Below are 22,616 nucleotides of genomic sequence, written 5' to 3'. Positions count from 1 at the left end.
GCTTCAGCCTTGCACTCTTAACTGACAGCCAACAACACAATTTGCATAAACTCTTTTAAAGATGACATGCTGGTTCAGATGTCTTCTCAAACTAGTATATGCTCCTATGAGCTGAGCTGGAGAAGGACGGCCGCAGTAGACTGTTGATAAATGCCGTCCGAATTTGCGATTATGGCCATGTGCGTGCACTCACACTGTGGCATTCTTTTAACCTCTGTGGAAACTCGCTAAAATAAATCCTTTTCGTACGTCAGAGAGGCCCCTGCGCACCCTGTAATTACCGAAGGGAGGGTGGGATCTGCAGAGGAGCATCGGGGACCAGGCTGCTTTTGGCTTCTGCAAAAAAACCACCTAAATGCTTACTCAATGGTCTATTCCAGGCTCGCTTAGAGGCCTCCAGCACAGTAGCCGAAGAATGGTTTGTCATCAGGGAGCTGTACAAACAAACAAAAAAGACTTTTGGAAGCTACATTTATCAACTAAAGGGACGCACCACAAGGTTAAGAGGCACAACACTCATGCTGGCAAGGATACATGCAAGCCACACCGGACGTACAGACGAAGCAGTCACAGTGCTCCTCATCGCCGTCTTAAAGTCAGCTTATGAAGCTGGAAAAACACTCAAAAGGAAAAAGTCTCCCTTTCCTGGCTCATCCTGCGTGCCGGCCCATAATCTCCTCTGAGAGTGTGAATCCCCTGCACGCTTGCAAGTGTCAGCATGCCTGGTAAGTGGCGAGCACGGCAGCTGTGAGGAGCCATAATTAACACCCTCAGCCAAGGTGAGAAGACTTCCGTGGGCCAGCGTTCATGAGAAAGAGCGAGAGCAATCGAGCAGGAAGTGTTTCAGTCACTCTGTGTAATCTCTTCGTTTAAAAAGGTGCCATTACCTCAATGTGTTTTTACCAGGGCCAGATGTGCAGGATGAGGTCGCTCGCCGAGCGGCGGGAGCAGCGGCGAGCGACCTCATCCTGCAGTCCCACAACTGTCCGGCTCAAATGACCTACTAACTCTTCAATACTAACTTTGGGGCCTTTTAAAAAGTATCTAATCTGTAGTGGCACCAACAAGAGACATTATTATCGCTCCTCGTTTCTCCCCAGATGCTTACATGTTTTTGCAGGTCTGCTAAAAGGTAGCAGGAAAGTTCAGGGACTTCAGAGAGACCCCTTTCTTTGCCGGCTAAACATGGAGAACCAACCCTCAGGAGAGGCTTAGGGCAAATCTACAGTCTCTAAGGAATGTACCGGAGCTTTGGCGAGACAGAAGCCACAATAACAGGGTTTAAAAACTCTTGAGCTTTAAAAAGCAGTAGCCCTCGAACTAGCTCAGAGACTCGTTTGTGCAGAGAAACACACATTCAGAGATCCACGCGCAGCATTCCTGCATCCGCACACAGAGGTGTTCAACTAACTGTTGTTTTCTCTCTAACATCCATTTCTAATTAATGCAATGCTGGAAGTACAGCTTAGAGTAACACACAACAGCGGAACACGATGGCGACTGGGTTTTCAGGGAAACACAGGCTGCTCGGGAAAACGATTGAGGGCTACAGCCTGTTAATCAATACCATTCCTGAGCTCATGGAGCACACAAAAGCGGCTCACATGGCCTTGCCTTTTCCTCCTTCATCTTGCCAGCATTAAAAGTCTTTCTGCCACAACTATTCCAGCTCTGGAGCGGAGCGGAGAAGCAGCCTCGGTAGATGCGTGTCGTCGATTGGACTCTTCCCAGTTCGGTCTCGTTAGGCCGCCTCTCACACCCTCTGCGGTGGCTTGTGTAATCTACCCACTATGTGTCTTAGACTCCTCACCACCCCATATAATTGACTGCCAGATCCTCTCCAGTGGTGATGTGGGTCCTTTTCCCATAACAGAGACACAAAGGACCAGGATAATGGCTCCCAGTTGTAGGGAAGTGAGCGGAGACGAGCCACTCCTCTCTGATGTTTGAAGTCTTGGCTCCAGACAGACAGCAGGCCTGGGGAAGGCTGTCTGAGCGTCCATGGAGGGGAAGACCAGCGATGCTGCATGCAACAACACATAACACTACCTTTTATTAGAGAAAAAAAAACTATTAAATGCGTCTCTCTGGTCAGCACATTGTTCTCGAACTTCAAAAAGTCCATTCAACGGTTTCATGTCTTACAGATCCCAATTAAAAATGCACATCCGTGTAACTGCACCGTTCGGCACTCATTAAACCAGAGTGTTAGTGAATGGCTCTTTTGCTGAATGTTGGCAGAAGCCTCTGCCCCCTCCCCTCCTCAGAACTACCACAGCCAATCTGACAACCCCAGCACCAGCAATTACGAAGGAAGCCAGCTAAACCACATCCACCTTGGCTGTAGCTTTTGAAGATTCCAGTAGGCTTGTAAAATCCTTCTGGTTTCGCTGCATACATTCCAGTATCACTGTGGCGGTTTCAGGGCGCTGCATCCCTGGTCAGCTCTAACAGCGTTCACTGTGAGACAAGATGGCTGCGGAGACCTGAGGCCGGCCACCACGAGCCACTGTGGAGTAAATGAAATGGAAACACCTTTAAAAGGATCACAATTACTGAGGCCGAGCGGTTTCATCATTTCCTCCTAAACTGTCCTCAACTAGACCAACTCCTCACGGACCTCATCACCGTGGCTCCACGGGACCTCAAGGACATGTGGATAAGCTGAATTAGCTTTTTGTTCGAAGTCCGGTTATGAATGAGGCAAATGAAACATAAATATCCTCAATATTACACCCCCCCCCCCCCCCCCCGACAGCCAGTATTGCTACATTACTCTTCACTGTGACCATTCTGAAAAACTAAAACGGAGTGAAATTACACCTCTGATCATTTGACACATGTGAACGCAAAGAAGAAACTAACCCTTGTCTAAAATGTGAAGCCCAACCACAAGGACATGCAGGTTATTCCTGAATAGTACCGGAATATAATGAATTCCTAAAAATTTGGATTGCCGTAACATTGATGCCTACTAAATAGGAGAAAAAGGGGCAAGTTCCAAATAGGTATTTGCTTCAATCCAACCCCTAAGGTTACAAAGCCTTTGAAATATTGTCCTTTGTCTGTCTCGTTGAAAACTGAACCAGAATAAATTGTATTCATTCATTGGTGCGTCTCCGATATGTTTGTGTTTGAACTCTAACAGGGTAGGTATAATCATGTCTGATTATGAGGACGGAACTGCCAGGGAACAGGGCTAGAGGTCGACCGAGACGACGGTACATGGATATCAATGCATTTGATATGAGACCATGAAAACAAATGAGCAATTGTGTTGTAAAGAAAAGATATAATGATACAGACCAAATAAAGAGAATTATAATGCGAATACTTTATTATCAATGTGTGAATGGTGTTAGCTTTTTGTCTGGATATTAATCGTATAAGAAAACTATACACCAAATCCAGACTCCTCCTAATTTTGCTGTATAATTTCTCAAATTGGCATTGAAATATTCTTTATTATATATAATATATATATATAATATATAAGCCAAAGTGCATTTTCCATTTTTTTCCTCTTGTCCATATACACATTGCACCATACATAAATAATTACAATGTAAAAATGTCTCCGTATTTACAAGTATAATATATATTTCATATAATATATAAAACTTTATATTAAATCTAGGTAGATGATATTTGGGATAGTTTGTGGGGTCCATCTGTGTTATCTGTGGTTGTTGAGGAGGATCTCCAGCCAGCAGGGGCAGGAGGTGATGAACTGTCTTGAGTAACATGGGCCCCAGCCCTTAGCAAAGCTGATCCGCACGCTGTTGGGGTCGTAGGGTCCATCCAGGAGGTCGGCCTCTGTGGCATGTCTCAGGAGGCACGAGTGATCATAATCAAACACCTTGATGGAAAAGCCTGGCATCACCTTTCGCACCACCAAAGTTCTGCTGTTGGGAACGTCCAGAGTTGGGGAGTTGACAAATATGGGGTGATCGCTGCGGTTGTACGCCCAAACGCCATCTGGCTCTTTGCTGAGGAGGATTCCGTATCCGATTTTGCCTCGTGTCCGCTGAACGGTGCTGCTGCGGTGTTCCAGGTGGAGCTGGCCCAGGCAGAAGCCCGTGCCCTGAGGTAGATCGTAAAAGATGCTCACGGAGCGCTCGTACACTGTGTAGAGGCGACCCACGCGTGTGCGGTGCTCCCAGTATGCCACGTTGCACCAGTGGCTCTGCTTAGGGGCATCAGGTGACATACTGGTATCTGGAAGAGACAGAAACAGAACCATTAAACAAAACAGAAACAAAAGCAAACAGGCCCAGTAAAAAAGGAAGGCTAAAGTTTTAAGGGATTGACTATCTCTTTTTTATTGTTCAGAGCAGATGGCCACACTATAAATACTGAAGGAGGCACTGTATTGAAATCTAAGCCTTGTATAAATACCACTGCATGCACATCCGTCCAACAAGCACACACACACACACACACACACACACACTACTATACATATCCTGGGGGTGGAGAGTGGAGAGAGGTCAGTCAAATTGAAGCCCTGTAGTTTCCTTTCATGCCTCAAGAGGACACTGCGAAAGCTAAACGGCGACTGTCCCTACACGAGTCGCTGGAGACGCACTTTAAAAAGAGATATCAACTCAAATGAATTTATGACGGCGCTTAATGTTTCGAGCAAATATGCAGCAGTGCGTCGGGGGGTTGGGATGAGAACTCTGCAAACCACTCTTTTGCGTTTTGCTTGCGCACGTCACAGATCGAATCATTTTCCATCCGGTTGGACTCTCATTCCTCGACAGTTCTGTCCAGTAAATCAGCTTGTTAATCCAGTTTTCACGGCTGCAGCCCGTGAACGACCCTCGGTGACAGGCCCCTGCACTCCACAGTGAGTTACGGCTCCCGAGGTAGACTTCTGTCTTCACCACACAGAACGGACACACGGCTCTGCGTGTTACTCTCGATCCACACTGTCCACTGCTCTCACACATTTATATTGTGCACGACGCTCGTGGTACAGTGAGAGGACAAAGGCTGGTGGAGTCTCTTCACCCACAACCTTTGGGGAAATTATGGTGCCTCTTTCTCCCCTTTCCTCATCTTCTTCACATTCCACTAGAGTGGGGGGCTGATGGGACAGAGCCAGGCAGGGGGTCCCGTCCCCCGTCCCCCCCTCCACCTAGCTCTGCCCCCTGCTGTGGGCCCAGGGATGGCATTCAGCTCCCTGACAACTTAGCACAAGCCCGTGACCCGCTGACCCTCCAGCCTTCATGCTATCAGCTCCCATTAACTCACACACAGAGTGATGCCATTATTTTGCTTCAGAGAATCTATTGGCACAGAGGATTTAAAACCTGGGCCTGTGGCCCCATTCCTTTCAGTCTCTCTGCTCTCAGGGCTTAATGACCGCCCGTCCCATTAACAAGCGCCTCTAAGGTGGAGCATCGCAGACCCAACGCAGCAACAGAAAGCCTCCCTCACTTCTCCACCGGACTACACCACTCTGCTGAGTGACCCGCACTAGTAAAGTTTATTCAAAGATTAGCAAAGACGTTGACTAGACGTGCACAGACAAAACGCCTGCTGGTTCAAGGCTCTCTCCCCGTCGTGGAGGGGGGGGGGGGAGAAAAGAGTGAGCGAGTGAGAAGGGATGTGTGGGGGTTGAGGGAAGCTGCAGACAGGCTCTCTGTGTGTTTGCGCACACACTGATGGCTGAAATGACCCCCTCTCTTCAGGGGCCCCAACATGCATGTGCCATTAGTGAATTCCACACTCCAGCTCCTCCACTCTGAGCTCAGCTTTTTCTGCAGCACGGCTCGGCCACACAAAGAACTTGGCCCCAACTTGTTTATGGTCCTTTATTGTCTCAAATCAAATGAAGTCCATACGTCAGACAGGGGAAACTCACTTTGAATCCGTGCACACCATCACAGAAGACCAAATGGCTACCGTCTCCTCCTTTTTAGATGTGAAGAATACAGCAAAAACAATGAGGTGTCCAGAATTCACGCGAAGCAAGGACTGAGGCAGCCAGTGAGGCTGTGAGGACCGGGAAGAGGAATGAGCAGGACAAAGGTTGGAAATGTATCAGATGTTCTGAGCCTGAGGGAAGACATTAAGCGCACCACAAGCCAGGCCTTTTCCTGTGAGTGTGTGTGTGTGTGTGAGTGTGTGCATGTGCTGCGATGGGCAGCATGTTTGTGTTTTTGCTCATGAACTTGTGTGTTTTGGCTGGGTGGGGGTGCTTAGGGTGAAGGCGCTGAGAGAAGAACTCATTAGGATATCTTTTAACAGAGCTATCACCAATCAGCAGACTGTTTGGACAATATCACCATAGCAACCACAGACATTCCAGAGCTCAGGCTACCTTTCTGATCATATCTTCAAATCCTCACAATTTGAATGAGGCCTCGTTTCTAGTTTCTTCAGTGAGGTTTGCACTTTGTGTCAGTGTTTATCTGCCTGTTCTAAACTGATTTAAAAAAAAATTACAAAAGAGCATGATGCCAGGTTTAACTAGAAAAACACTGAGAGCATGAGTTTTTTGAAAAGGCCCCAATTACCGGTATAAGTAAATGGGAATATCCGGATTTGTGTTATTTTTTTGTATCCAGACGGGTATCAAGATCGCTCTCAAATAAATCTGAGTTAGCCTCCTTGGCGGAGGTCATTATGTGTGTGTGCCACAGAACTTATGCAGATATCGACCAAACCTAAAAGTCAGACATGAATGGCTTTGAAGAGTGGGGCGTGTCTTGTATTCATCGCACCACAGCAGAGATCCGACCCCGTCAGACTCCGCGTTGGGCTTTCAGAGGGACTGGGTGGCGACGCGAGGGGGCTGGGAGCAATTACTGGTGCTCTGCATCCATTTAACCCCGCCACCTTTTAACCGCTTCGTTTACCCATTAGAATAGTAGCAAATGTTATTATTGTTATTTTATTCTCAGAAGCCTCTCCTCTTAGTGTCAGTCTCAGAGTCATGCAGCCCACTGTATGGCTGCAGCACCTCCACTTCCTGCAGGTAGGGGCGAAGCTCTAAACGGGAAGCTAGTCAACTTTGATTCTGAAGACAACAGGGCTCAAAGTGCTACTGTCAAAAAAAGCGAAGCGGAGACGTGGAAGATGTTTGCTTTTGGTCAACAGAAAACGCATGAAATAACACAGTAGCAGAGTTCTGGCAAAACGATAAGGGCAGTCTCCGTTTGGTTTCCCCTTAAGAGTTAAGAAAAAAGTAAATATTACAAGACTCAAAATAAAAGATGCACACTCAAACTTTTAGTGATTTAAAATTAGCCGGCGATGCATCCATCTGCACAAACTTCATGTTTGCAGAACTTGATTTCCACAACAAGACATCATCTCCATGAAAGCCATGCTGATTTATTTTCTGCTTCCCTGTGGCCTGTCGGAAAAGATGAGCATGAAGGAAATGGAATTTGCCCATTGTGGGACTAATAAAGGGATATCTTTTGCTGAAGTGAAATTAGTTGTAGTATTCCATTAACTCTTTCAGTACCATTAACGTCTAAAGACATTTTTTTCTATCACAAACATTCACTATCAACCCTGACATTGAAATCTGCCACTCTTCAATGGCCAATTAGTCCGGAACGAAAGATGATAGGGACACACTTTCTTTTCCTGATGAAAGACCAACATCCCATTAAACAAAACTTGCCCAGTCCCTTTCCACTGGTTTACATATGGGAAAAAAGCAAAACGCCCTGCCGTGAGTTCCTTGCACTCGAGTGAGAGTTTGGATAATTACTACTAAGTACCCGAAAAAAAGGCTTGAACGTTTCAATGGCAATCCTTGATGATCATTCAGTGATGCTTTTAAAGACAGCATGAAAAGGAGGAGGGAAGAAAGGGCAGAGGGAGAAACAGAAAAGAGCTGCCCCGGGGTAAACACAGCTCTGCAGCCTTGGAGTGAGATGAATGGGAGGGCGAGTGTCAGGGACAGGCAGACAAACAACAGCTTCCCCTCCGTGCTAACATCTCCCCACCGAGCTCCGGGGGCCACCTCCTTTATAGTCCATCAACTCCTAATCCAAAGTGGGGAGCAGAGATGAACTCACTCCCCCAAAATGTTGCAGAAGAGGAAAAAAATGACAGTCACTTTAAATAGTGTGGCCGAGAGGAAAGCAGCGAAGAGGGGAGGGGGGATAGCAGTCTGTCATCATGTGCCAAGGATTAGATTCCTCTCCAGCTATTAGACTGGACCAATAAACTGACGGGCTGGGGGAGGGGGGGGGGGGGGGCAGTGTGGTTCTGTGTGTGACATTTCAGAGCAAATTACTTCTTGTTGTGTTTTTGATGGTGTTTTTTTATCAGATTACGGAAAAACTGCTGGTGGGATCTTCCCGATTTATTTATTTTTAATCTGAAGATGGGTCTTGGTCTAACAGATGTAATACATTTTGAGAGCATCCGGATACGCTTCTGGATACAAAAAAAATCCAGATTTTCTCATTTACTTATAATGGAGGGTTTTTGTAAAAAAAATTTAAAAAAATTCCATCTTGTAAAATATGCATTCAAGTCACTCACCAGTAATCACAGTCATAAAGGGGTCCGATATGAACTATCATGTAGAATGTCATTCTGGATCTGATCTAGAATGAGGTCAGGATGTTTTCTTTTTTTCTTTTTTCATTGAAAACTCCATTTACGGATTAAAAATAAACAAACTCCAATTAACTTTTACTTTTTTACATGGTTGGTGTATAAAGATACCAAGAACTTACTAAAACAAACGAAAGTGAGAGCTTTCCTTTGTCCAGAATGCAGCTGAAGTTCTCTACACATTGGTTCCTATAGGACGTAACCCCCTGGACAGGCCAAATTTAGGCTGGCGTCTGGGCTATCACTGCCATCAAAGTCAGCTTTATCAGACAGACACACTAACTGCAGCTGCAATTATATGTCTATGGATTTTTCTCCCTGAGGTCTGGCCTTTCCATGCTGAGAGAGAGCACGCGATGGGAAGGGAAAGATAGAAAGAGAGGGAGAGTGCTACGTGCCGGGAGAAAAACGCTGTTGGAGCCAGGGAAACTGAATCCAGCCACCAAGACTGGCTGGTCACAATGGGAACGCTTTACATTGTCATCCACTTCCTCTGCACTTTCCCTCTGTTTCTGTTTCGAGATGACCCCATGAGGGAGGAAAAGTGCTGAATGCTTGATAGCGGCTAAATAACACAATCCATACATTAAAATCAATAAACAAACAAGAGGGTGTAAAAAGAACAGGAAGCTAAAGCGTCTAATACCGAGGAGATGCCTGGGTGCGTGAGTAAGATACCAGTGGTTCGAGGGAGATGGCGCTTTGTGCTGCTCATTTCCTCTGAGTTTCCTCCAACGCTGTGAGACGTGCCAGCGACATAGAGCCCAAATTACGGCGGCGGTGTAAACGAAGCTCGGGAGAGCCCGTCAGGGCTTGTAAAAGCGCTGCGAAAACGGTGAGGAAGTTTGTAAATGTAAATCTACCGGTAGCAAAGTCTGAGAGAGCAAAACCGTCAAGGAACATCCTACTGGGTGGCTGTGCCCTTTCACCTCCTCATATGACGTGTGTGTGTGTGCGTGCGTGCGTGTGAGGGAGGTTTGAGCCAAGAAGGTTAGAGAGTTTGAGTAGAGGAGACCCCGCACATTCCTGAATGCCCCTCCCCGCACCTCCTTACATCCTACTCTGGTTAGGGGGGCGGGGCAGCAAGACAGCTGATTTCTTTCCTTTGAGAGTTTTGTTTTGGTGTATTCTCACCAAATCATTAACCCTTTGAGTGCCCGGCCATGTGTTATAAATCCTTTGCTTGAACCATATTTTATATGAGGACTTTGGACTATAAACTGTAGCTATGTTGGAAGTTTCCGATGAACAATAATAAAGAACTTTATGATTATGAGCTCTATTAGTCTGACTAATTTAAGGGTATTTGGTTTCCGCCGGGCTGGGAGGTGGGCCAGCTATGACGGACAGGGTTTGCCGTCCAAACAACGGCTTCCTATCGATTGGCCCGGTGGCTCCGAGTCGGTGAGGAGAATCTGTTCTGTCAGGATCATGTGGTACCAGAGTTTCTGTTTCAGTCACAACACTTGCTGGGTTGTAACACACACTGCTCCCACGTAGGTATTCACGCACTCCCAAACGAGGAGGATATTGCCCCCCCCCCCCCCCCCTTACCTCCAACAAGTCCGCCCCGTTCATAATACGCAAGATATTCCTTAAAAATGCAGGAGTGAACATTTCCAATAATTCAAAGTCCTCCCCTGTTAACATCTGCAAAGAATCCTAAAGCTAAAGGGAATAGCAGGATTTCATTAAGTCAATTATGTGCTGGCAGTGACAGAGAGGGAAAGAGGGGGGGGGCTACAACCAGACCCCTAATCCAAACCGTCCCGTCACATGTGACAGTACGACTGAACGTACACACAGGTTTAAAAATTTAAACATAATTTGACAGTAAGATAATAATAACATTATTGCATCAAAATACGGTAAGCAAAGAACAGCGATCGTGAACTTTTAACCACATGGCTGCCGAACTCGTCCCTTCCCTTTGCACCCACCTGCATTTTACTGCCATTAGGATTTAATGTGGGAATGTATTGCTTTTTAACTCATCATTTTGAAGCTGGACATTTTGGGATGTTCACATTGTGCCTCACATCAAGTCTCAAGTCAGCCACAATCATTTTTGCTCTCGAGATCCTCTCATTGAACGTTCTCATGGGTGCGCCTGCTGATTAGCTTCCTGAGCTTCCTTTTCTCTTCACACAAATGATACATATTCAAGGAAATAGTCACAGTTACAGATTGTCGGCTGACACAAAACAGACACGCTAATTCATCTGGCCCTGATAAAATGGAAAACATCTCATCAAAGTCCCGACATTTAAAGATATATTTTGACCTTGAATATCAAAATTTGGGTATAAGGCATTTCAAGGACTCGTGTGTCACTGACTGACGAACCTTAACCTCCATGTGGAATCTGCCTCATTAAATTATGTTATCATTGCACATACCTGTACATGTTTAGGATTTTGAAGACATTGTAGACAACATATTATCCTGTGTGTTTGCTAGACCATCAAAAATAAAGACAGATTAAAAAAGGCTTAATCTCAGAGCAACAGGATCAAAAGCTCCACATTATGTCTTGGCCAAGAGAATGGAATGAAGATGCAGCTTGATCTAGTCCTTGTCTCTCAGTTTTTTTACACATGAAGAGCACAGAAAAATCTGACAAGGCCTTGAAATTTGGGAGTGTACTACTCTCTCATGAACAAAGAGTTCCTCTCCTTCCCCTCTGGCAGTAAAAGGCTCGCGCAGAGATGTCGAGCGACACAGGCCCCAACAGTTAATCCACACAGCGCATTCTGGAGTGCTCAAAGAATGTGTTGGCTATTCTGAGTTTTAAAAATACTGACCAGCCATAGGTTCAGGCACAACTGTCAATGCTCCACTGGGGAGGAAGGTGGTGGTGGTGGTGGTGGGGGGGGGGGGGAATAAAAATCTTAAATCTATTTTTGCCAGCAATCAAACCACAGGTCTGAATCACAGCCGGCCAAGGCCAGTGTCTGGATTTATAATTGTAGGTAAAATGGTCAGAAAATAAAAACAGCATCCACAACTGGCGCCACCTCCGCGACTGCTGGCCAGGCATTGCAAGGCTCGTGCATTTACAGCGGTCAGCTCAAATGGAGCATTGTTCTCCTTCTCAGCCTTGAGAGGAGGCATACTAAAACACTAAACCAACAGTTGGACATTCCTTACATTTTTAATGGCATTGCACACTCTTTATTTGTTGCTGTAACCCCGTGCCCTACGCTGAATGAATGGCGCTATTGGTTGAGGCCGGTGCAGCGCTGCGGCGTGAAGGAAGAGGAGACGGTAATAAGCAGCCCTCGCCGAGCACACGACAAGATTAGCTCAATGGCTTTGTTGACTAAGGGAGAATATGGGGCGAACCCTTTTAGGATGGGTTAATTCTGTAGACTGTCTATCTGTGTGGTGAACCTTAAAATGAAAGATGGTCAATGTTATCCCAGTTGAGCACAGCATGGAGGAAGGATGGGAACGGCAGTCGTTAACACTTATTTTCAGAAGAGACTAGAACATAGAGTGACTTGCATAGAGTCACTCTATGTTCTAGTCGCATCACTCATCTTTATTGTGGACCCTTCAGAAGTACAGCTAAAGGCCCAGAAACGACATCCTGGCTTGCCAAGTGGAGACAAATACTCAAATCAGCAGATTCATTTCTACTGGCATATAAAATGGGCTCTCCATGGACTGCTTTGGATTATCATAGCTTTCAGTCTGCACATTAGAGGTCACATTACATCACTGTATCGAGGACCTGTGTACCCTTTGTACGTAAAATGCAAGACACACTCCCCCCCTGATCTAAGACAAGTTAACTTGATAAGAAGTGCTAACTTCTGACTCGGTTTTCACAGACAGCTTCTTATTTCTCTGTTAGATCATTTCTGATGATAAAAGCCGTTAATCATAACTCGGCGCACATCATTTAACCTTGAAAAAAATTAAAATAATTAAAGCTGCGAAAAGGGTTGCCGATGAAGATGGCCAGAAACCTTCATCTTGATGGGACACAAAAAAAAACTACACTGAATTCATACTGTAGTTACAACCGCCAACTTATATTAATATAGGATTACTCGGACTGTGGATGACTTTAAGGATCACTAATGTCATACGCCCAGGGATAAAAAAGTTTAAAGTACATTTCTGGCACAACACAGTCTAACAATGCTGAGAAAGGGAAAATGAAAAATGGCCTTATCGCTCTTATCAATGGCTCTTTTTCTGTGTTTGTGTGTTACGTAAAGGGAAACGGAAGCCAGCCTCCCAGGACAAGAACGGATACTTGAGACGAGGGGCTGTGGGTACAGGCCCCCCTCACCACAACAGAGATAATGGAGCGCAAGACGTGTAGCTACAACCCTCCACCCCCGGCTTAAAACAGGCAAACTGGACATGACAAATGGATAAGGAGAGCCCCTTCATGTCCCCGAAGGTGATGGTCTTCTCTTCAACATTCCTCTGCCCCCCCCCCCCCGCCCCTCTGTCAAAGGGACAATTCACCACCCAGCACTGCAAAACCCAGGCAGCCTTTTAAAACAGGATGTTTGTCTGAGGCCTCCTTCCCCTCAAATAAACAATCCGCAAAACCTGATTTCGGGAGGCCGGGTGGAAGCACTCAAGTCACATTATTTCCACATCCCGTATCCTGGAGTATTGAGGCTCCTGAGGGAGGGTGGACAGCCAGGAGATGGGAATGCTCAGGCCTGTGGTGGAAACCTGAGGCTGCATGGGTGAAGCTGCATCATATGGGGTCTCTGGGACTGAGCAGAGGGATCAGGCCTCGAGTTGGGGAGGGGGACATTGCTGGCATGCTGATATAGTTGTCACTCTATCAGACCATACCTCTGGTTTGAGCACTGCAGAGCCGGTGTGCTACCGCTACATCATCGCGAAAGCATGGGAGAGAAAGAAGTCGCCCAAAAAACAACGAGGCCACTGCAAAGATACTGCGACGTGGAAACACTGAGCAAAAGTGCAAACCATAATAGAGGTGAAAGCTATCTTTCCAGGTGTGTTCAGAAGATACAACCTTTAATTAGCTGCTCGCTGTACCGGAATAAAATGCTCCATCCGTCAGATCAACAAGTCCCATCTAGTCTGAGCTGCTCTAATCAAGTGAGGCGCAACATGAGTTGATTAGGCCATCTTAATTATTCTATACATTTCCACTGTCTCACCGGAGACGGAGGGAATAGCTTGGTGCTGGCCTCGTCCTGACAAAAGGCAGGCAGGCGGTGAATAGAACCGACTGCACAGTTTAATTTGCCTTCCTCTTGCATGTTAATATATTCTTCTGGACTTGTATGAGGACACCAAGGAAGAAATATAGGCATAAAAGTGTATGAAAGAAAGGACTTGGAATGCTTTTTTGTGGTCCCGGCAGCTGTGTGTTAAGTACTACCATTCCCTCCAGTAATATTCTGTGCGACTCACATGAGGCCCTTTCCATTTATCTTCTAACTGCCTGGGAGAATCAGTCAATACCAGAGCGGACCTTACACAGTGCCTGTCTGCTGTTGAGACATCCAGCGAGACAGCGCTGGCTTTTCCTCTTGAGACAGGCAGGCAGACAGAGGAGAAAATGATTCCTGAGTGCCCCCCACCCCCCGACTCCCAGCAGATGACATCCTTCCTCCAGTGAGCCCAACAATGTTCTGTGTAATCCACATCCAACAACCTTGCGTCTTTCTGCATCGCCTAATCTGACGTTCTTCCATCTCGAGACAAGGAGCGAAAGGAGGAAAATGCAAAAACAGAAATAATTTTAGCTGCGACTCGAATCCCTCTGCATGACACTCCCTTAAACTGGTTCCACACTGCAAGAGTTTTGAAATAACAAACTAATTAGGAAGTCAGGATTTCCTTAACATGCTGCTGGCCCGAGGTTGCTGTGAAATCAACACAAGAAGCAGCCGTCGTGATCGGCGTTCTTTACAGCAAGACAAGTAAAAAAAATTAGTTCCAGGAAGCAATTAGAGGTGAGATTCTGCGTGATAGTTTAATACCTTTCCACGGCAGCTACTCTGGGGGGGGGGGGGTGTTTCTCCCTCAGAAAGCACCGAGGGTTAGGGATTCAGAACGCTGACCAGGAAGTGGTTGGAGCAAAAATAGATCAGCACATGCTTCACACAATGATCCAGGAGAACACTGGGAGCTACCAAAGTTCCATCTCCTCCATTCATGAGTGATTTCAACTCACACCAACATGAGCGTGTGACACGCACACAAACCCCACTTAGTGATTGAGGACGCACTTCCTGATGACGGAGTCAGGACGGCACCCGAGCCAAATGTTATGGTTGAAAGCAACGGCAGCAGGGTGTCTGAGCTGGCTGAAAAAGCCCAATGGAAGTGTGACTGACATAATAAAGTCAAAGCGTAGGAGGGGGGGGGGGGGGGACACACCCACTCAGACAGTCATACAGGAAGCAATGAGATCTGGCTCAAAGGGCTTCAGTCTGATGCCCACGCGACAAGGCCCAGGGAGTGAGGAAACAGGTGTGAGGGACGACTGGGAGGGCAGCACCAGCAGAGACACAGTCCATCACACACACACACACACAACACACACACACACACACACACTGAGCACTAAGGTATACCATGTAGACTGGAAGAGCTGGGTCCGCTCTGATCCCAGTGAGCCAGCTAGGGTCGTCTTTCTCCTGCACTGCGGCACAGCCAGGGTTATGTTAAATGATAAATGAAATAATGTTGCCTCTTTCAGCTTCACAAATCAAACCGAGTCCGCTCGGTCATGTGTGAAAACGACCTTAGGTTGCACTTTAGATCCTTTTTCAGCTCTGGCGTGAAAGCAACTTAAGAGGCCTTTAGGGTCTCTGTCCTGTCCGGGACTATACGCTGACTAACTTGTAATCTGTTTCACGGACAAGACAGAACCATTTATTTCTCTCACAACGGGATACTGTTTCAAATGAAACAAAACTGGCTGCACACATGATCTCGCAGCACAGAAAGCAAAGACCCCATAGAGCACTGGTCAAGAACCCGAGTGTGGCGCGGCCAATAGAAAAGTGATCTGTCGTGACCTGCACATGCATCAACACAGTGGGATGAAACCAAAGCTTTGCATGTCTGGATCCTCCCTGCTCACCACAGTCTCTAAGGAATTGTGGTGCGCGCTCTGACAAGCCCCTCATTTGTTGACTCAGGGAGTGTCGCCGGGCCATGCTGAGGTGGTGACAGCATGTGTACCGGGAAGAACAGGGCTCTTTCTGACTGAATACTTCACTGCCAAGTAGCCATGTTAACTGCTCAATTTCCACGGCAAACTGTTTAGCAGGAATCGATGTTCCCTGCAAGACCCAAGATGAAGGCTTGGACTCCCATCCACACGACTGTGTGCATGCTGGCTGTGGGCTTGTGTGTGTGTGGGGGGGGAGACGACGCTTAGTCCCCGCCACGACGAAGCAGTGTTGCATTTCAAATCAGAGGATAAGACTGTTTCTACTTGCTTCCTTTGGTGTGGCCCCATTCACAGGAGCTACTCCATTTCCCTGAACCCACCCCTCCCTGCAGCCCAGATAGAGTTGTAAATGTGAGTGTCTGTGCACATGCATGTGCACGACAATGCAAGCTTGTGTGTGTGTGTTTCAGAGTGAGCTTGGATCTTATTACAGTTTGATCCCACTCAAATATTTCTGAAAGAAAAACAGAGGAGGGGAGTCCGCCTCTGTGGCCAACACACGCCCCGCCGCACCTCTGCAGCGCTCACAATGAAACCTTTATCATTAAAGCCCCGGCCGTTAGCAATGGCCCTTAATGAGACGGAATAAAGTGCAACATCAAAATGAAGCAACCCTCGTAACTTTGTGTCGTTCAGATATACTCAATAATTATGCAGAGCAGAATGACAAACTATAACGTTTGTGAATGAAAGGCATCCCCCTTTTTTCTTTTTTTCAGGCTTACATTAACCATTTCAAAGCCACCAACAAGGTGACACAACTCTGAACGCATTCAAGAAAGCTCTGAAATTGTTACTGTGATTTTATTATTCTGGTCTAAAGCGACACGCATAAGAAATTAAACTAGTAAGACATGGATGAATCAACAAAGACACAGACATGCAACCACATGCAAAACTGGTGAGACGCTTCAGATCCCATTTACAAATCAATGCGTCTTATTTGCTTTGTCTTATTAGTCAAATTCTCAATTTGATTTATCCCTGAAAGGAAAGGAGCTTCTCATCCATCCTGAGTCAAACGACTAAATCCAATACTTCAACAAGACCCATTAAGTGGAGGTTCTTGTTTAAATGATGTTTCTATGGTAATACTCTCACTCTTTGTTCTCGCTGGTTAATGTGTAACTGAAACGGCCCAACTTATTCAGACGCCGTCTTACACATGCATTGGATGCCAGATCAAAAGATGCATTTCAGTGTATATATAGTATGTAAGGAATCTGATTTAATAATTACAAGCTGCAACCAAAGTTTAATTTTATGTCAGGCCCTGGAGAATGTGATCTTCCAAACGTTCAGTGTTTCCTTCTCCACCAAAAAAAAAACATGTCCCCACTATTATTATATAAACTCAAACAGGAAAAAAACTAATAAATTCATGATTAATTACATTTTTAAATCAAGGTGAGGCCCTTGAGACACAAACTCCTTATTTAGAGGCAGACAGACAGACAGACAGTTGGAGACACACACACACCCACCTGAGAAATCCCCTGGTGTGATGTTTGGTGAGCCGGCTGCCTCAGTTTCAGTGTAAGACAATGTGGAGTCTGACAGATCTGTGGAGAATAAAACAGATTACTGCCGTTTAATCTCCATTTCACAACAACCACTAGTTGCATCATCAGAGCCAGACGATTATATTCTAAATTCAAAGCACTTTACGCCACCTTGGGAGTCATCTCGTCACGGATAACCTGACTCTGACAACTCCACTGAAAGACCTCACCTGACAACTTCCCCCAAATTGCGGCCAGAAACCCCGACTGTCTCCAGAAAGCATCCAGATTCTAGAGTCCCAGCAGCCCCACACTGCAGAATCACCACACTGACTATGGCTGGCTTCCTCACATTACCCTGCAGGCTGGCCTGGGTCTCATTTTAAAGCTACCCTGCAGTTTGTCAGCTACTTTGTCCAATTACTGTAATTACATTTCTCCATCTTGCTTTTTAAATGTTTGTCTCTTAACATTGACCCGAGACGAAATACAGACGATGCCATTGCTGCTTACTGTCTGTTTAAAATGCATTAAACAGTAACAGGACAACAACAACTCATTTACTAGTTTTACAATAATGAAAAATAACATCAGAGTTCAGATGATCACCAACAATGGACCCAATAAAAAGCATAACTCAGAACACGGTACAGACATCATCTCTGCATGCATCACTTACCCAGTGGCTTGTGTTCTTCATTTGGGGAAAGCCTTGAATAAGGAGGTGGGGGTGATTCTGCAACACAGAACAGTGATGTCAAAAACCTGATAGTCCAAAAAGAAAGATAAAACATAAACCCTGCCATGAAGTCATAAACGTAAGGAAGTCACTCCGTGCAATTTAAGACCGAATCAGCTTTTCTGGAGACAAAGAACTGTGCAATGTTTATTAAAAAAAACATTTGGATATGTGGATTACTATATAATAAGAAAGCAAATGTGTTTTAATCAGAGAAAAGCCTCTGAGACAATGTTTTCAGTAACATACTTATAAGTACATAACACATATCTTATAATCTACTCTCTTAACAAATCCAGATATTTTAGTAAATTTACTCTTTCACATTGCAACAAGTCAAAGCTAATGGAACGTTGTCCAAGACATATTTGTGTGAAGAGCTTTTAGGAATGAGAACTTGTTCAATAAACCTAAATAAGCACGCTAATGCAACGCATCGTGACGGTTTCAGTGAAGAACTCAACTGCTGGAATATTTTCAGTTTCAAAGATGGCATCAGGTTAGGTGTTAACTCTTTGTGTGTGTGCTGAAAATTCACATTTTCTTTAAAGCTCATTTAAAAGCCAACAGAAAAAGCGGCATTTGTTTCTGTTCCCAAGACTTGCAACTATTCAACTGCAAGAGCCGTAAAAACAACGGCCACAGAGACTGCCTCTAACTTTCGGTTGGAAGTTTATGAATCGCAGTAAATCTCTGCTTTTTAACTTCACTGTGTCCAGAGACCTCAATTCTATTCAATAAAAAGTGGAGAAATGAAGAGAAAAACGTGCACAAAAAGGAAGGCACAAAGGGGGGAAAAAAACTTTGTGAGCGCACTGCGACCTCGCCTTCAGGGAAGAGAGGAAGGAGAAAAGCATAATAGCAGCGGGTCCTTTAAGAGAGGCGGCAGTAATTGCTGGGATCTGAACTCAGTCACTCAGATACACAGCTAGTCAGTCTGGCGCCAGTAGTATGCAAACTGTATATTATCACCACTCCTTCACCTAAATAGCATGAGGGGACCCTCCTTAGGACAAAAGGGCTTTTAAAGCGCAGCTTGAAACTGATCTCATTGGAAAAGTATAATGTCTGGCAAAATGAACAAGTATTAGTCCACTTCAGTCCAAGATCTCTACCGCGCATTACACACTACTTTATTCTCTATTAAGTTTTTCAGAAAAAGAAACCATGTCAGCGGTGCGTTTTCACACCGTTCTAAAAATCACGCTGTATTTGGGGGGGGGGGGGGGGGGTTGCGGTGGATTCGCTGAGAATGAAAATATTTTTCAACTAAAATCAGTTTCAAATGAAACTTGAATTTTACCCTCATGTACTTCTGCACTGTGTATGAACCCGTTTTAAAATACTTATACTTCATACAGGGATCCCTTCAAAGTCCCCCCCCACTCCGACTTGAATAGCATGAAAGAAATACCAGCTTTATCGGTCCACGCATGAGAGAATGCGAGCTATGTCTACCAGGAGCCTAGTCTCAATAAGAGCTATGTGCCCCTCTCCCTCGCCTTGCAATTCATCGTGCTCGTTTTAATGGAGAGACATTCACAGCACATAGCCTAACGCCGAGCTCAGCAGAGACAAGAGTCTTCCTCTAACAGGATCGAGTGAAACCAACAAATGCTGTTTATCAGTGAACACGGCGCTCCATCCAATCAGCTCTTATCAAGTCAGACAGTCTGGCGGGACATCAGTTTCCCCACATTTGCACGCTATGAATCCTGATATTGTTGGACTTGCGACTTCGAAGGGCCTTTCACAGCCAGCTGGCGCTAGTAAACATCGATGTTGTGGAAAATCCACCTCCTGTGCCAGGGAGAAGACAGAAATACTGACGCTTGCATCTTTACACATGATACCGCGCCTTGTCATCGGGTCAGTGGGGTCGAGTGGCCCAGCGATCAAGGCCTGTCCCCCCATCCAGAAAAGTAATGTTCAACACAGGTCAGGGGGGGGGGGTTCTGTTCTAGTTTTTTATGCCATCACAAATCAAGCCTCTCCAATCAACGGCAGCCAAAATGACCTACGGAACCAGATGCAAACTTTTTCCACAGGCTAGTGTTCTTGTGCAGCATCAAACTGATTCAACAAATTCAACTCGCTTGTCAACTATTTTAAGATCATAAAATGATTTGCATGATTACATTTTTTTTTTTTATTCATTTTGTCGTTTTTGGAGATATACTTGATTCAATAAAGATGACATTAATAACATCAAACTGACCAACCAGGAAACCAACTCCAAACTATTGGCACACGGCTAGCTCAGCTCATACCCCGGCGCTCATAGGGTTTTTATTGTTGTTCACCTTGCCCATAAGCATGACTGAAGTAATAATTAACTATTTAATCAAACAGTCAGCCTTTCGCTATCTCCATGTGTGAAAGAAGGCCAGACAATAAGAGGCAAACAAAACAGGGAATGCTTTTCTGATCATATTTCAAGGCCCTTGTACTTTTTACAGTCTAAAGAAGTGAGATACTATCTTGGACCTAATTGTCAAGAACTGCTTTGTATTTGTTTTTCCAGAAGTAAAGATGATATAATAGACAAAAATTGTCTATAAACAGTGGTTCGAGACAAAATCAATAACGGCAGCATCCTGGAAAACGAATAGGTGGCACAGACCCCACGAGGGTCCGGCCCCCGCCAGGTGAACGGAACACAAAGGAATCCTCTCAACAGGCCTGGAAGGTGCCCTTACCTGGCCCACAGAGCCGGCTGTAGTGATGGGGGTTGCAGCAAACTGCTGGACTGTCCAGGGCCCAGAAGCTCTTACACTCACAGAGCGGTTTGAGCTGCGCGGGGTGCTGGAGGTCGGTCCAGCGGTACAGTTTACACACAAGCAGCTGTGGGGAGGCCACGTGCCCCCCCAGCCTCAGCTCCGTCCGGGAGATCATGACGCAGTCGCTCGGCATCCCTCCTTTGGACTCCACCGCCTCCAATAAGGTATCCAGCGCCTTTTCCTTGAGTCTTTTCAACAGCGAGTGCGCGGCTGATTTCAGTTCTTGCTCCAACACCGCGCGCGGCATCGCCTCCTGCGCGTCAGGACCGCCGCTATCCCGCGGCGCAAGGTTCCTGAGCGCGAAGTGGCACGACGAGCCCGGATCTCCGGGACCCTGATCCGGCTCTGGACCTCTAAGCTCGGCGTGGTCCCGGTCTTTAAATAAGCAGCACGTCACTGTCCTGCATTCTGGGTCCTGTACGGAGCGGGGGCTGCTCTGCTCCTGGACGCACATCGCGCCCCCATCTTGGTCCGACGTGACCCCAACGCCGCTGCTCTCCACGGGGCTGCGGGCGCACCCCCCGCCGGTGTCCCCTCCAAGAGACCCGATCGGGGTCATCGGTCTGAGCTCCGTTTTGGGAATCTTCTCTGGGTTGATTGCGAGTAGATCGTCCCCACAGCCCTCACTAGTTTTGCCATTTCCATCTTCCCCTTCTGTAACTGGGATCAAACGACTTCTCCAGAGTCGCCGCACAAGACCTGAGCGTTTCGTCCTGAACATACGACAACTTGAAAATCTATAAGGGGGGGGTTCTATTATTGTGCGGGTGCCCGAATTTGACAAACACTCCTACGGTCGTTGCAAAACATTAATGTCTGTGAACTGCCGTGCAGCGCATGCACAGCCAGCTGACGCGCATTGGTGTCCAAACAGCAACATTAGACTAAAGACGATTGTGTTGCGTCGAACAACAAAGACGCGCAATAAACGCGCTGCAGCATTCCGATCAAATAAAAAAAAATTCAGTCGAATAAAGTGAAAATAATGACTGTTTATCCGGGCTCGCGGAGGGATTTTGATCTAACTGATACTAATTACAAACGAATAACTAAAAAACAAAAAGGAGAATACATGATAGCGTAATTACATAATACAATATAGCTCATAACATAATCCAAAGCCTTCGATGCAAACCGGCAGCTCGAGGGCTGGAACACTTTCGGACTTTTAACTCGACTTTCTACACCGGCGCGTTGAGGCGCATGAGACGGTTTAATCCCAGGAAAGAAACGTGGATCTTTTGTTGTCTTCTGGACATGCAGGCACTTCTTCCCTTCACAGGTCAGACACAACATCCATGCAAAATGAAATGAGGCTGCATGGAGGAGGATCAATCCGGGGCAGAGCCGCGCTCCTGCTTCTGTACTGCGCTCCAAACCAAGCTGCGGATCCGATGCCTTTCTTTGCTCGCTTCTCCCTCCCTCTCCCTCAATCTCTCTCTCTCGCACACGCACACGCACACACGGGGCCCCCGAGGAGAGCGGTGGAGCCATTGGCTGACTACCATCATGTGCTGGTCTAGACACTTTGGCGGCTGTGAGCTGCACTGATTGTTGCGCAAACAAGGTTTCAAGTTTCTTAACTCTTAAAGGCGAAACAGCCACCTCTGATTTTTAAGTTTAAAGTTACTAGAACTTATTCTACTGTTATGAGAATAAAACACAAAATGAACTTTTATTCAGAGCGTTTTTTTTTTATTTCGTTGCTGGAAAGTCTGAGTTAATTATTGTTGTGTCATGGAGGTGCAGAAATATAGTCAGTGGTTAATTGAAAGTTACATGATATAGATGCACCCTTTCCATGGGGATTA

The 22,616-nt window shown here is 46.1% G+C and overlaps 1 protein-coding gene across 1 annotated transcript; it reads right to left on the bottom strand.

Moving 5' to 3' along the window:
* Window positions 1-3,413: 3,413 nt before the first annotated feature.
* On the bottom strand, window positions 3,414-21,526 carry smad6b (SMAD family member 6b). Its single transcript, XM_068739042.1, has 4 exons — window positions 20,725-21,526; window positions 17,966-18,022; window positions 17,269-17,346; window positions 3,414-4,218 (listed from the first exon to the last, which is right to left on the bottom strand). Exons 1-4 carry the CDS (start codon window positions 21,524-21,526, stop codon window positions 3,677-3,679), a joined length of 1,479 nt encoding a protein of 492 aa, XP_068595143.1. The 3' UTR covers window positions 3,414-3,676.
* Window positions 21,527-22,616: the final 1,090 nt, after the last annotated feature.

The sequence above is a fragment of the Brachionichthys hirsutus genome, chromosome 5, assembly GCF_040956055.1.
Source record: "Brachionichthys hirsutus isolate HB-005 chromosome 5, CSIRO-AGI_Bhir_v1, whole genome shotgun sequence".
NCBI lineage: Eukaryota > Metazoa > Chordata > Actinopteri > Lophiiformes > Brachionichthyidae > Brachionichthys > Brachionichthys hirsutus.
This window is presented reverse-complemented; position numbering and strand designations above follow the sequence as displayed.

Coding starts and splice junctions, on each gene's coding strand:
- smad6b (XM_068739042.1), bottom strand. CDS start 21,526: ATGTTCAGGACGAAACGCTCAGGTCTTGTGCGGCGACTCTGGAGAAGT. Junction 18,023..20,724: donor CAGCCGGCTCTGTGGGCCAG/GTAAGGGCACCT, acceptor TCTGTGTTGCAG/AATCACCCCCACCTCCTTAT. Junction 4,219..17,268: donor CACACCAGGGGATTTCTCAG/GTGGGTGTGTGT, acceptor TGTCTCTTCCAG/ATACCAGTATGTCACCTGAT.